Below are 13,807 nucleotides of genomic sequence, written 5' to 3' on the forward strand. Positions count from 1 at the left end.
TTGAGTGGAAATGATGAATGATGCTGAAGCCTCAGGCAGGAACAGAAGCAACAGAAATCAGTTTATCTGCTGGTTCCTTTTTGACTACAAAATTGAGCAAAGTTATTATTTAAACTGGAACAATAGACAAGCAGGGTTCTCAACACGGTTAGTAATTCAGGCAATTGGATATGATTGCATGTATCAGCCAATATATAAGAGTACAATCAAGAGAAAGTTCTATTCCCATTGTCATCAACAGAGAATCCAGGGTATAGCTAACACCCCTTCCTTTGAGCTGAGTCATTCAATCTGCTTTGAAGATTTAAAGTAGATCTGTGCAGAAACAGCCTCTTGAAATTATCCAGCCTATTTGTGGGCAGACAAAATGGGGGAGCAGCAAACCATTTCACCAAGTTTATCCATGGAGAGGAGAAACTCTCCCACAGAATTAGCCCTGGGTTTTGGCCAAGTATTTTTGAGGTTGTTTCTAATATTATTGGTAAGTCATTGAGCCCAAACCCTGCTTTGGTCCTTCTGTCACTAGACGCTGATCTAGACCCTCCTCTTACATAGAAAAACATAACTGCCGTGCTGTTTACTGCTGTCTGCTTAGAGATCGTTTCTCACTGCAAAGACCCCAAAGGTCCATCCCTGACAGGATGGCAAGGAGAAGCTTGAAATCTGGCTCTTTCTGAGCATCTAACGCAACAGAGAAGGGTTATTGGGGGTCATGCTAAACACAATCATTTTGACAATGCATGGTTCCCATAACTTAGCTAGGTAAATAGAAGTGAAGTCATTGTCAGACCTCCAGCTACTTACTGAAGGAGAGGCTATGCCAAGGATAGTTAAAGCATTGGTGATACATTCAGTGATACATTCAGTTATTTGACAGTGTCCCGGATCAGTATGCCTTCTTATATGTGACTGAGGTATGCATGTAACACTCTACATTCCCCCCCCCCAAAGTTGAACAAAGTAGCTTTATTATAAAACCAACAAAACTTTCTAAAGAAAAGAAAAGAAAAAGAATCAGTGACAATACCAGTGTTTTTCACAGTAACCACTGGTACAGAATGGGCTGCTGGCCTGATCCAGCAGGCTCTTATTTTCTCATGTGCCTGGAGAGACCTTCTCTGGAACCCACAGTGTCCCCTCCCCTCACTGAAATTGGCCCTGAAAGAAAGCATTCCTTTGTAGCCAGTAGAATAGGTCATGGTCTATATTTTGTTGTGCAGTGTGTGTGGCACCCACAACAAATTATCCTGACTGAAAATGAGCCTGCACCTCTTCATCATTCCACATCCAAAGTTATGCCTCTTCTCTCCACCCCAATGACTCAGTTAATCAGGGTATGTGCAGAATCAGCCTGAAGAAATGGCTGCTGCAAGTAAATTGAAGCATGTGAATTCTCCCTCTCTCTGGGATCCCCCAATTCTCTTGGTTCTTTGTGAGCCTGGCAGAGAGTCAAGGCCAACATCTGAAACCACAAAAACCCAGAGTGTCTTCCATTCATCTGCTTGTAAGGTGCTTCGAAACATAATCTCTTCTATTTTTAGGTTTCCTGTTAAATAAAGGTTAGCTGGGTAATTAAGTATTTTCTTTTCTTTCAAAAAGCAATCTCCTACTTCAGAATGTCTTGATTCTTAAATAAATGCATTTCACTGGAACCCTGGAACTGAATCTTGATAGGTTTTACCCAACCCTCACCCAGGTCAGTGCACACATCAGCCTGGTTTCATGGAGCGTAAAGGAAGCCCTGTAAAGAAGCCAAGTGTAGACCATTTTCCTGAATTGCCTGCATGTTCCAGAAAGGGATAAAAATGGCAGCTTTACCTCAGAGTAAGTGACAAAGAGTATCTTGCAGCCAGCCCTACACTGGGGTGGAGGGTGAGCGAACCCTTTTACCACAATGGGCAATGGGTGGAAAGAAAGAGGGTTTCCATGAGGGAGGGGGAAGAGAGTCAAATCATTCTCTGCCACTGAGCCAGTGAAGAACTATGAGGATGTAAGGGTCATCCTGTTATAGTAGCTTGACTGGCCTCTGCTAAAAGTCAGGCGTTTAGTGGTCCCATGCTGTGGAACACTCTTCCAGCAAAAATTGGGCAGGCACCCTCAGTTCTGTTTTTCAGATGTCTCTGGAAGCCAGTTTTATGTAGACAAGCCTATTCAATTTTTTGCTCAGACAGTCATTGTAAATCATTTTGCACTATTTTATTGTATATACTATTGCACAGTGCCATGTTATATTGTATGAATCAGTGCCATAAAAATAATTTCACTAATAAAATATTGTGTGACAAGCAATATTAGGCCCCCAAAGGTCTGCATTTATATTTCTGAGATGGGAAATAATAGTTGCAGTGACATTAATGTGATGAACTCAACTGCCCATAAAAGGGGATTCAAGCAGCCAGCACAGATACTTCAGAACATTACAGCTTTTAATTTAAACTTTTCTTTCAGTGACTGCTTCAGCATTCATAGCCCTTCCGTTTTTAATGTCTTCAGTAAATACTGTATTACACACCCCTTAAGCTACAAACTATAACAGTGAGTTTTGTTAATAAAAAAAACACCTCTTTAAGTATATTGCTTTAATAATTGTGGGTGCTGCCCCATGACTATTCATAAATTAGTCCTGGAAAAATTAATGGAAAAGCATTCATAGGCAGTAGGTAGGCTAAATGTCTTACTCCAGTATATAGGCATAAAACAATAGAACAGTTTCCAGGCAAGGCAGCTGATCAGACACTTCATAATATTGTTCTGTGAACTGCCCTGTAAAACCCCTGCCTTGGCATGAAGAGCATCATAAAGGAAGGGAGGAGGGAAAGGGGGGAGACATATATCGAGAGACATACATCTTTTATCCTTCTTACAGGTACTTGGTGGCCAGACAACTGAGTTATTTGCCTGTCTCAAAATGTATTAATTAATTATTATTATTATTATTATTATTATTATTATTATTATTATTATTACTACTACTACTACTACTACTACTACTACTCCCTGGTATTGATGTGTTTTAGTTTCATTGTTTGAGATATATACACTAGCATATAACTATAGCATATAACAAATGCTATTTATTTGAAAACTGTTTAGAGACTGTTCTGGTATTAAGCAGTAAATCAATATATGAAGTGAAACGAAATGAAGCATGTGTTCATACTGAAACCACAAACCAATTCAGTTATCAGTATTTGATAAAATGTTCAAATTAGTCTGCAAAGCAAGGAAGTATGAAAACTTTAGCCATTGTTAGCTGAGTTGAAATGTTTTGCCATATTAGTTAGATCAATTGGCTTAAAAATATATGGTTCCCTGATTAATCAGCCAGGAGATTTATTTGGGGGGGGGGTCTTATTTGTTACGGGCATACTCAGTGCTATTTTTCTAGAAAACGAGGTGCTGGAACTCACTATGAACACCTCCCTCGTTCTCTTAGAATGGCAGTGGTGCCCACCGGACAAGTGCCGGAAGTGAGTTCTGGGGAGTTCTGGCTGAAAAAAAGCCCTGGAAATAGTTCTAAAAACTGAAGAGGACATTCAACAGCTTTAAAAGATTCTTTCTTTCCTCACAGGGGAGGGAATGACTATTGTAAAACAAGATCTGATCCAACACATGTGCTTCATCTAAAAAAGAAAAGGGGGGGGGTTCTATCCAGTGTTAGTCATGCTCACAGTAGACCTACTGGAGCTTTGGAAATGACTAAATTAGGTCCATTAATATCAGTGGATCTACCCTGTGTATAACTTCCTTAGATACAATCCCCATACCCCAATTATTCCTTTTGCTTCAAAGCAATTTTTACTCATGTGCATATTTATTTAAATCTAATCGAGTGGTTAATCAGCTAAAACACAAATTATTGATCAATTAGGCTTCCTTTAAATGGGTGGCAACGGTAGTTATTAAAATATAGGTGACCTTGTTCAAAGCAGATATAAGAGGAATTTCAAAATAAACAAAATACGCAGGGTGGTTATAGAAGTCGTCTATTGGATCAAACAAATATAGGCCCAGTTCTCACATGACATTAGACCAAAACAAACTTTGTGTGAGCATGCAGGTTCTCAGAGGCGCTTATGGCCACTATGCAGGTTCTCAGCATGGTCCTCCTGGTCTCATGCTGGTTGGGGCTAAGCCACAGAGGACCATGGAAGAATGCAGGGGTCTTGATCTCTGGGAAGCCATGTGTTCACTTGGGAACCTTTTTCAACTTCAGGGGTACATTGCCTTCTTGGGGCAACATGCCAGTGAGTGCATGGAGCAACTATTATTTTTGCATATGGCAGGTTAGTTTCTCCACACACTCATGCACCCCTCTCTATCCCCCACTCAGGTAAGTAAGAGTCATTATCAGAGTTCAATGATACATTCTAGCCAGGCAAAACCACTCAAGGAGAGCGCATACCAATGCTGGAACATGAGGAGAGTCCCTAAAAACTCTGCTCCCATTCACATAAAAACTGAAGTCTAGGCTCTTCCTAAGCATACAGTTGATGAGTTGTAAATTCCAAGAGAACCAGTTAATCTCAGACGGAGGTAGCTGAAGACAGAAAGTTATTTCTGAGTAATCAATCTGAGATGAGTTTGGGTTAGGCTAGATAAAGGGCAGGCAGGGAGATAGACTAATGAGCACAGGAGGCTTCTAAACCAGTACATTACAAGGTGCTGTGTCACTGGTTCCTGGCCCAGAGCTCCTGCTACCAGCTATCTTCTGCATCCCAGACACCTGCTTGGATTTCACTCAAAAGCAGCAGGCACCTGGCTTCATTCATTCAGGCAGGCAGTCAATTAATATAGTGCCTTTTAGCAAGGGGTAGGGGGAGTCCCTCCCAAGGCAACTTGTTGTTGTTGTTTAGTCGTTTAGTCGTGTCCGACTCTTCGTGACCCCATGGACCAGAGCACGCCAGGCACCTCTGTCCTCCACTACCTCCCGCAGTTTAGTCAAACTCATGCTGGTAACCTCGAAAACACTATCCAACCATCTCATCCTCTGTCGCCCCCTTCTCCTTGTGCCCTCCATCTTTCCCAGCATCAGTGTCTTCTCCAGGGAGTAAGGCAACTTACAGAAACGGAAAAACAAGCCCAATGATGTAGATACAACTGAAGCAATCCTAAAACTCGAAGAGGAAACGTAAGCATCCAACAGCCAGCATGTACAGCACACATTAATAAAACAATGAACAAAGTAGAAAAGCTGTTAAGGATGTTCCCAAAGCCATATGTATATCTAAGGGCATCCAGAAATGTGGGGTTGCCACTGAGAAGGTGGCAATCTGATAGACCTTGATGTTGGGCTAGAAAGCAGGACCTTCAAGGCTAGTTTGGGGGACTGGGGAGGGTCATAATAGATGCAGGCAATCCTTCAGATAACTTGATCCAAACCAATTCAAGGCTTTCAAACTCAAAACCAGCACTCAAAACTGAGCCTGGAAACAAATAGGTAGCTAAAGTGGATGGCATAGGAAGTATTGGTGTAATATGATCAGAAAGCTTGAACTGGCCCCCTCCTACAAGCATTCTGGCAGCTACATTCTGTATCAGTTTAAGTTTCTGAATAGTTTTTAAAGGCAGCCGTATGTATTCCAGTCTTGGCGACATATGCCTATAGTTCCCTCTTTGAGCCAGCTGATTTGGTAGCACAGGGAGTAGAGAATCTGGCAGCCAAGACTGCTCAATTTCAGACCCATGTACATAGGTGACGTCACCTAAGTTTGTGTCCCGAACCTGTGCCAGTAACAATGGTAAAAATATGGAAAAGCAACTGTAAACCATTAGAGCCTCTGGAGATATTTACAGCAAGTTTCCACCAGAAAAGCAATAGAGAGACAAGGAGAAACAGGAGAAACAAACAGTGAAGCAAGTCCTTTCTTGTTCCCTTAGAAATAGATGCTACAATACTATACAATACAATAGACACTACAGAAACTATACTACAAGGAAACTAATTCAATCAATAGGGCCACCAAGGCTACAATCAGTAGACATTTCCTTGGAACTCATTCAACTCAATGGGATTAATTTCTGAATAAACACACAGAGGATTGGGCCACACAGTTATCTAGACCACAAACAAAATCAAGTGGACTCCCTGTTCGTTTAATGGATTATTACACTGCCATCCATACTGCTGTCAGTAGAGAATACGCTTGAGCAAACATATTTATGCTGATCTAATCTTTGTATGCCACTTTCGTTCCTTGGGAATTCTAGCAAGAAGCAAAAAAATAAGTCCTTTCATCAGCATTTCTACCTTGCCTTAATGCTTGTGCCAAAGAAAAGCATTCTTCTTTACCTTGGTGGTTCTTGTAAACATGGAAGATTTTGAACATTTTACTGGGGGAAAATGGGTCATAGGAAGGAGATGGACAAGCCAACTGGCAAATGTTTGTTATTAGGAAACTTGCAACTAACAATGTAGTTTGTAGGTGGAGCCAGAGCCAGTGATATGTGCAGCCAACTAATTATAGGTTTGTTCCCATCTTTCTCCCTGCTGAGTTCTACAAGGGCAAAATTGAGACTGAGGAGGACAAAGCTTGCAGCCAGCTTAACTGGTTGTAAAAAGGTAGGCAGGTGGGGGCTGGTCATGGGTAAACTCAGGTTGGTGAGGAAATGCCCTGTCATCCTTAATGGACACCCCCCCCGCCCACCAACACTGGTCAAAGATGATGGTAGTTGAAATCCAACAGCATCTCAAAGGCACCACGTTGGCTACCACTGCCCTAAAGAATACTCTTGCTCTGTGCAGGTATATAGTTTCATGGATCCCTATCCTTCAGGCTCATTCCTTTGCTTCTCCTTCCAAATCCTGAGCCTCATACCAGTATCATACCTGAGCATTATACCTAAGTGGTTAAACGATGAGCAGAGAAGGAATTGCTTTAGAAAATCAGCACTCCTTCCCTGCACTGCTAACAAAGTGGGCTCTTAGATCTGAGTCAAACGCAGGACTTCTTTATAAGGAGAATATACCCATTTTCTTCCCACACTATTTTTGTTTGGCTGTGATCACGAAGATCTGACCAAAATGTTATTAAAAGTAAGTATTCTTTCTTAAGTAAACCATGAATTTAAGACATCAAGCCCAGCAAAAGGGCCTGAGTTATTTGACACCTCCCACATTGTAATAGAATTCTAAGTCTGGCGTGTAAAAGAAATGCAGAATTCAAATGCATAGTGGTTTGGTTTTTCTCAGAAGCATGTAGAACAGTGCAAAATCTACTGGGTTTATTTCCAAATATGAGTGCAATTGGATTACAGTTTATGTATTCATTTTTTTTAGCCCATTACAAAATCCTATCTAATCTTTATCCTTTATTTTCTTCACAAGAGTTTAGGTCAATGCACCTAATTTTCCCCCTTTTATTCTGACAAGAGCCCTGTAGTGTAGGTTAGGCTGAGAGAGAATGACTGGCCCAAGATTCCCCCACCCCACCCCCATATGCTTTGTAACTGAGCAGAGATTTGAATCTATTTCTCACTGATCTAGGCCCTGATTCACAGTAAGCACTGTACCACGTTGACTCCCATAATCATGGAATAACTTCAGCTCCTTTAACTGCAGTAGATAGAGGTTCAGCATAACGCAAATGCTTGTTTGGATCCAGAAAGTCCCTGAGTAGAGTTCCACTCATGGAAATCTCCTCCTGGGGGGCTGGGAGACAGATTTTCCCCAATGTCCCCTTTACCCTGCAGCCTCTGCACCCTTGGAAATCTGCTCTTGAAGGTTTGAGGACCCTCTAGGACAGTATCTGAGTTGGCTGGGGCAGGAGGCTGCAGGGGGAATCGCTGAATTGTTTCCCCTTCCACAAGCAAGAGCCTCTCTGCTGGATAAAAACCCTTGCAGAGCCAGGTTATGTCTTCATATATCTGACTAAAATGGCCAGTGCTTGAATTAGCGGGGGGGGGGGGCAAGAGCTACTGTTTTTACAAATCTATGGGGCACCGTCATTTGGCCAAAATTGGGGAAATGTGGAGAGGGAGGCTTTGTAGATTTCAGTAAGTCCCCTGTCACACAGAGACATCCTGTTGCTTTGTATATGTTTAGGACTGAAAGTAATCTGCACACAGAATGCACACTCTTCAATGCCAGTTCTACCCAAGGCTAAATTGCAATGATATATTTTGCAATCTACATGCATCCTGTTACAAATGGATGTTTTTTAGCATAGCCACTTAAGTTTCATGAGTGAGAAAATAAGAGACAAGAGGAGATTAATCTGCTAGTTCAAGATGGTATGCCAGTGAAGCAGAATCAGAAACAGATCTATAGCCATTGCATTCCCATCCTGGTAACCTCTAGCCTGTAGACTGCAGTCCACCTGTAGCAACGTTGTCTCTCTGGGTACAGGGCAATTGCTGACTTGTCACATGCCAAGCACATTGATTTAGTCAAGCCATTCCATTTAATGACAAGGAGCTCCCATGAAGTGATCTTGGTTCTTGTTTGCGATGAAAACAAATTAAAGCATTTGAGGTTCAACATTTTTTCTCCTTGTCATCACATGCATTAAGCTGTTGCCATTTAATTTGCTTTTGGCTTTTACTTTCCGTGTCTTTGCAGAATGCTTATGTGCAGGAATGAACTTTCTGCAAACAGGTGGAAACAATTCCACAGACAACTGCATCTTAAATTGTTCTATAAGGTTGTTTCACACTTTCCTCAGAAACAAACCAATATTTTCCACCACCTTAACTCAGTTCTTATGGTGTAGCCAAACTAAGTTATCTGACAAGTACACCAGTATGATACCCAAGTTTTCAAACACTTGTTTGCAACAGTCGCACTTGGATTTTTTAAGGCGTACACTTAAATCGTAGATGCACTCTTCAAAATGTATGGAAGGCTCCATTTGACCTCAAAAGAACTCATAACCAGTTTTCCCCCTCGCTATTATATACATAATGAATGCTTGTCTCACCTGAGTGATTAAAGTCATCAACATATAGCATTTTTTCAACAGCTTTATAATCTACGTCATTTCTATAGGTCACTATATACAGGGTGTGGATCAGGTTGTTCTTTTGCAAATTTATAGCAAAACTGAAACAACCATTTAAATTTATGCTATTCAACAGCTTGTCCTGAAGGACATAAAAAAGTTAACAATATTCTGATCATTTCTGCAAATGATCATACAACTTTTTAAAAGTAAGCTATTTTATTAACGGTTATAAATTATACTAAAAATATAAAAAAATACAAAGCACTATGACTTGTAAGAAACTTCTAAATATGCCTTTGCTGGTTGAAATCTGAAGAAGTCCAAATGCTGTGTGTTTTCAATTATTTTTTAAAATGTCTCAGTTTTGGAGAAAAGCTTTGTGTAATTTATAGAGTGTCTTGAATGTGTGAGTACATTTTACATTTCAAAGTTAGGAGTATTGCCTTTGAAATGTGTTTTCCATAAATATCAATTCATTTTTATACACAACAAACATTATTTTACAAAGTTGGTGAAAGATGGAGCCGTAAAGGAAGATGAAGTCAATGACACACACTGGCTAACACACCTGCAGCCGTAATTTGGAAAAGGGACTGAGTTCTAAAACTCCAACAAGACAAAAGAAACAGTAAATATCAACATTTTAATTTATTACGCTGTCATTAACTGGAGGATTAATACCTGCAGAAAATACTGAGCACTTGGTTTAAGAGCCAATATGGATTATTCTTGAAAGCACTGTGTCACAAGCTTTCCACAATTAATCTTCTTTTGTCCCCAGAAGGTTTAAACTCCATGTAATTATAATTCTAATAAAAGCGTTTATTTATTTCAGAATGATCCTATGCACACAGATTTCCAAGTAAGAGAGAGGCTCAGAGAGTTCAGCAGGGCTTACTCCTAGGTGAGTGTGCACTAAGCAGTGTGCCTAATCTCAACATTTAGACTTTGTTAAGTCTCTCTCTGAGTTTTTCCACCAGACACCCTGACCCACTACAGATCACACCAGTGATGTGGATATGAATTTACAGTTTGGGGGAGCAGGGAAATAACAGCAACATGATATCACTAATGCTAATAACCACAAGGACTGGATTCTTTGTATCACTGAATGTTTCATCTTAAAAGCGACTATAGCAACGTAGAAAGAGAGTGGTAGGGAATTGCCTTAGCCAAGCGATGCTTCCCCCTTTACCAGAGGGGCACAATGACACCACCATGAACAAGGTCACGAGTTTGTAGCAGAGATGTGTGCGGCGTGTGATGCAATTTGAAATGTCAACTCTGGTATTTGTGCATCCGGTGCAGAAGGCTGTAAGAGCACGTTAACCCAGATTATATATAAATCAAGGCAGCTACCCCAATGAAAAATTAATATCCCATTTCCCTCATTCTACTGCTCTGTAATGTACACTCTAGAAAATGGCATGGACCTGCTTACTGCAAACAAATCAGAGATCATAAATGGAGCTGTTGTCGCCTGCCAGTAGCAGCTCTCCTGCTGACTGATTGCAAGAGGAAGTTGTTCTTAAACAGTGATGTCACTCTGTGATCTGTCAGTCTCCATGTAGCAGCAGCAACAACAACACAACCTATAGTTCACTCCATAGGAAGCAATTCAGCAGTCCTTTCCCCGCTTCATATCTCTTTCTGGAAATCAATTAACTGCATCTAATCAAGGGTCAATTTACGAAGCTCTCCCACCAAATTAACCACCAATAATTTGATACCATGTGTGGGAGTGCAGAACTCTGCCTCTCCGTCCCTTTCAGACCCCTCTAAGCCTTTAAATCCCAGAGGACTCACTGTAATAAAAAGCAGGTTATCCTTGAAATGTTTTCATAAAGTGATGTGTGCGTATGAAGTGGGTGAGGGGACTGGAGGGAAGATGGAGAAGGATAGATGGATCCTTTGCTGTGGACTTGCTCACAGCACCAGATACCAGGGGAGTATTACTACACAGTTCCACCTCAAATCACCCACGTGCTTGGTTCCTGTGTCTTTTAAAAGATACTTGCCTTACTTGCAAGGCAAAGGGAAACTAGTTTACTTGGATGCAACCCCGCTTACCTCTACCCCACCCCCTTTTATCCTGGGCCTACTATGGGCAAGAAAGATCTGGGGGTCAACAGACAACGTCAAAGGATTGCCCAGATCAACCAGACCCCTACCCTAATTCGAATCCAGTGCCCAAGCTAGTGCCCAAGCACCACATCCGGCGGCCCTCTTCTGCCTGATCTTCCGGTCCCCGGTGGCATCATTCCTCCCTCCCTGCCTGCCTCCCAAATCCCCCCACCTCCCCCAACGACCCCCTCAATCCCACCCCCGTGCCCTCTCACCCTACGGCCCTGTCAATTACCCCTGGCTTCCCGTCTCTCCCGTGCTTGCACCCGCCCCATGCTCCCTCTCTATTGACCCCCGTCCCTTAAAGCTCCCCTCCCCGGGGGGATTCTTCCCCCCACAAACACCCAACGCCCTCTCTACAACTTAACGCGCCCCCCCCCCCCGCGCGCTCCGTCCAAGGATCCTCCTCCCTTCTTCCCTCACCTGTCGGAAGGGGTGGGATGGAGGAGGGTGGCTGAAATGACCCTCGGCGGGCAGAGCCCCTTCCCCGCGCCCCTCCCGCGTACCGTCTGAAGCCCTGGAAGGACGAGGGCCAGGACATCCTGGATTTCTTCAGGCCGGGCCGGTGGCCGGTCTCCAGGGCGAAGGACGCGCGGTCCATGGCGCGGCTGTACAGGTAGCGCTCCGTGTCCGAATAGCCCCGGTGCCTCACTCTGCCGCCGCCGCCGCTGCCCCCGACGACGCGACCCCGGGCGGCTGTAGGGAGAGGAGGGGCGGGCGGCGGCGGTAGCGGCGCGGGAGGCGGCGGCGGCGGGCACTGGGGCGCCTGCGGCTGGTGCACGAGGAAGTGGTGCTGCTGGCGGAGCTGGTAGCGGCAGTGGTGCTCGTGGCGCCACAAATGCTTGGGCGCCGCCGGGCTCCCGTCGCCGGGGCCGCCACTGCCGGTCTCCGCCGCTTCGACCAAGCTGGGGCGGCTCTCCTCAGCCTCCATGCTGGGGCCGCCGCCGCCGACGGGGCAAAAGGCGAACAGAAGCGCGGCGCGCCCGCTGTCCTTGCCGCTTGCCGAGCTGCAGACGGCGCTCCTTCGATGCTCGCTAAGCAACGGCGCTGCCTGCCTGCGCCCCTGCCCTCGCCTCGCCTCGCCTGCTCAAGCCCGCCTTGCGCCACTACCGGGCTGCTGCTGCTGAAAAGTTGGACAGCTCCCTGCGCCGGCTGCTGCCAGGCGGCGGGGAAAGGCACTCCCGCGGCGTCTGCTCGCCAACTCGGCCGCTAGGAGACGACGTTGCCTGGCCTTAGGGCTGCCACTTGCCCAAGGGGCGGAGGCGGCGGCAGCCTGCGCGAACCGAGAGCCCCGGAGGAGGAGGAAGGCAGAGCAGCGCCCGGGTGCGGCGAGGGAAGCAGCCGCCGCCGCCGCCGTAGCAGCCGGCATAGACCGGAGTGGGCGCCTGGGGCTGAGCAGCGTGGACGCGCGGCGGCCGAGACTGCTGCGCTGACCTAAGTGGAGTTTTCCTCCAGCTCCATCGCCTCCAATCGCGTCTCCTCCGCCTCTCCGAGCTCCCGGGAGATGGGCTTCTCGCTGCCTTTCTGCGCTCGCCTCCCCGAGGCTGCCATTCGGTCACTTCTCGTTTTTAGACAGACCCACCCCGCTCTCTCTCTCGCTCTCTCTCCACCCCCCCCTTCAGAAGTCACTTTGGGTGGCAAAGTTGCACAAAGTCGACGTCGCTGCGAAAGGGAGTCTGGGTTTAAGGAGGGGAGTGTGGAGAAACAGGGAGCCGAAAGCTGTCCCATTTCCTCTTCTGCCCATCCATATATTTGGGGAACTATTTCTCTCTCTCTTTGCAATCGAAACGGGGAGGGAGGCAGAGGTCCTCCGTGCACCAGCGTTCTCCAAAGTGCTCCACTTAAGGCTTGAAATATTAAGCTGCTCCTCTTCCCCCAGCCCTTCCTCTCCCCGCCTTTCTCTAAGTACTCCTGGCTGCGAATTAACACCGCGGAGCTTTAATTATAACGAGTTCTGCGTCTTCCGTTACGAATAAAGGATAGGTCAAGCTCTTCCATTATTATGAACCACCAGTTTCAGGAGTTTGTGAATGCCGGGGAAAATGCCTTCGAGCAGCTGATTCTCTGTGCGTGACAAAAATAATAATAAAAAAATGATTCCACTGTTTAAAAGCAGACCTGACTAATCAAAGTGGATTTTATTTTAAGCAGTAAAATGCTACTATTCTAAAATAAACTCATAGTACTAGGCGAGAGAGGTCTCCTTTAGGGAGCAGCAGCTGTGAATTCTCTTCTCTGTGTTTCAGATTACCTGCGATGAGAGCATCTAGATCCCAGGTTATTATGAGGGATAGGAACAAGATCAACACAAAAGCGTCTGAAATGCCCTGTTTTTCTTGTCTGTCTCTAAAAACAAACAAACCTAAAAAAACCAAAAACCCTCTCATAAACTTTAATCTATCCAAATAATAGATTTGACCCTAAATATGAATTTGTGTCTCTGGCTCAGGAAGGCATTCAGACACATGATTAAACCAGTCCATGCAATGATTACATCCACATAAACCAAGGCAAATAGATATTGCACAGAAGAAGAGTTTTGCTGAACCTGGCCAAAGACTCATCTAGACCCAGCCTAGGGCAGTCTTCACCAATGATGTTTTGGACCACCACTTCCATTAGCCCCAGCATGTAGAAAGTACTACCATATTTGGAAGTGGTTCTATTTCACTTTCAAATGGATGGGCACTTCACTATTAGAGGGTGACTGAGGTGAGCATGCCATCTTTGTTTTCACAAAT

The 13,807-nt window shown here is 44.6% G+C and overlaps 1 protein-coding gene across 4 annotated transcripts in view; it reads right to left on the reverse strand.

The window, feature by feature from the left end:
• The window catches only part of PDE4D (phosphodiesterase 4D), a 634,082-nt gene that overhangs the window by 421,232 nt on the left and 199,043 nt on the right, over positions 1 to 13,807 (reverse strand). The window contains exon 1 of one of the 4 annotated variants that reach the window (XM_053408759.1): positions 11,573 to 11,682. The exons of the other annotated variants lie outside the window; for them this stretch is intronic. Within the exon in view, the coding sequence (XP_053264734.1) occupies positions 11,573 to 11,667 (95 nt within the window). The 5' untranslated portion in view covers positions 11,668 to 11,682. Of the gene's footprint in view, positions 1 to 11,572; positions 11,683 to 13,807 lie in introns of those variants that run through there. 4 annotated transcript variants of the gene reach the window in all.

Source organism: Podarcis raffonei, chromosome 11, assembly GCF_027172205.1.
Source record: "Podarcis raffonei isolate rPodRaf1 chromosome 11, rPodRaf1.pri, whole genome shotgun sequence".
Classification (NCBI taxonomy): domain Eukaryota; kingdom Metazoa; phylum Chordata; class Lepidosauria; order Squamata; family Lacertidae; genus Podarcis; species Podarcis raffonei.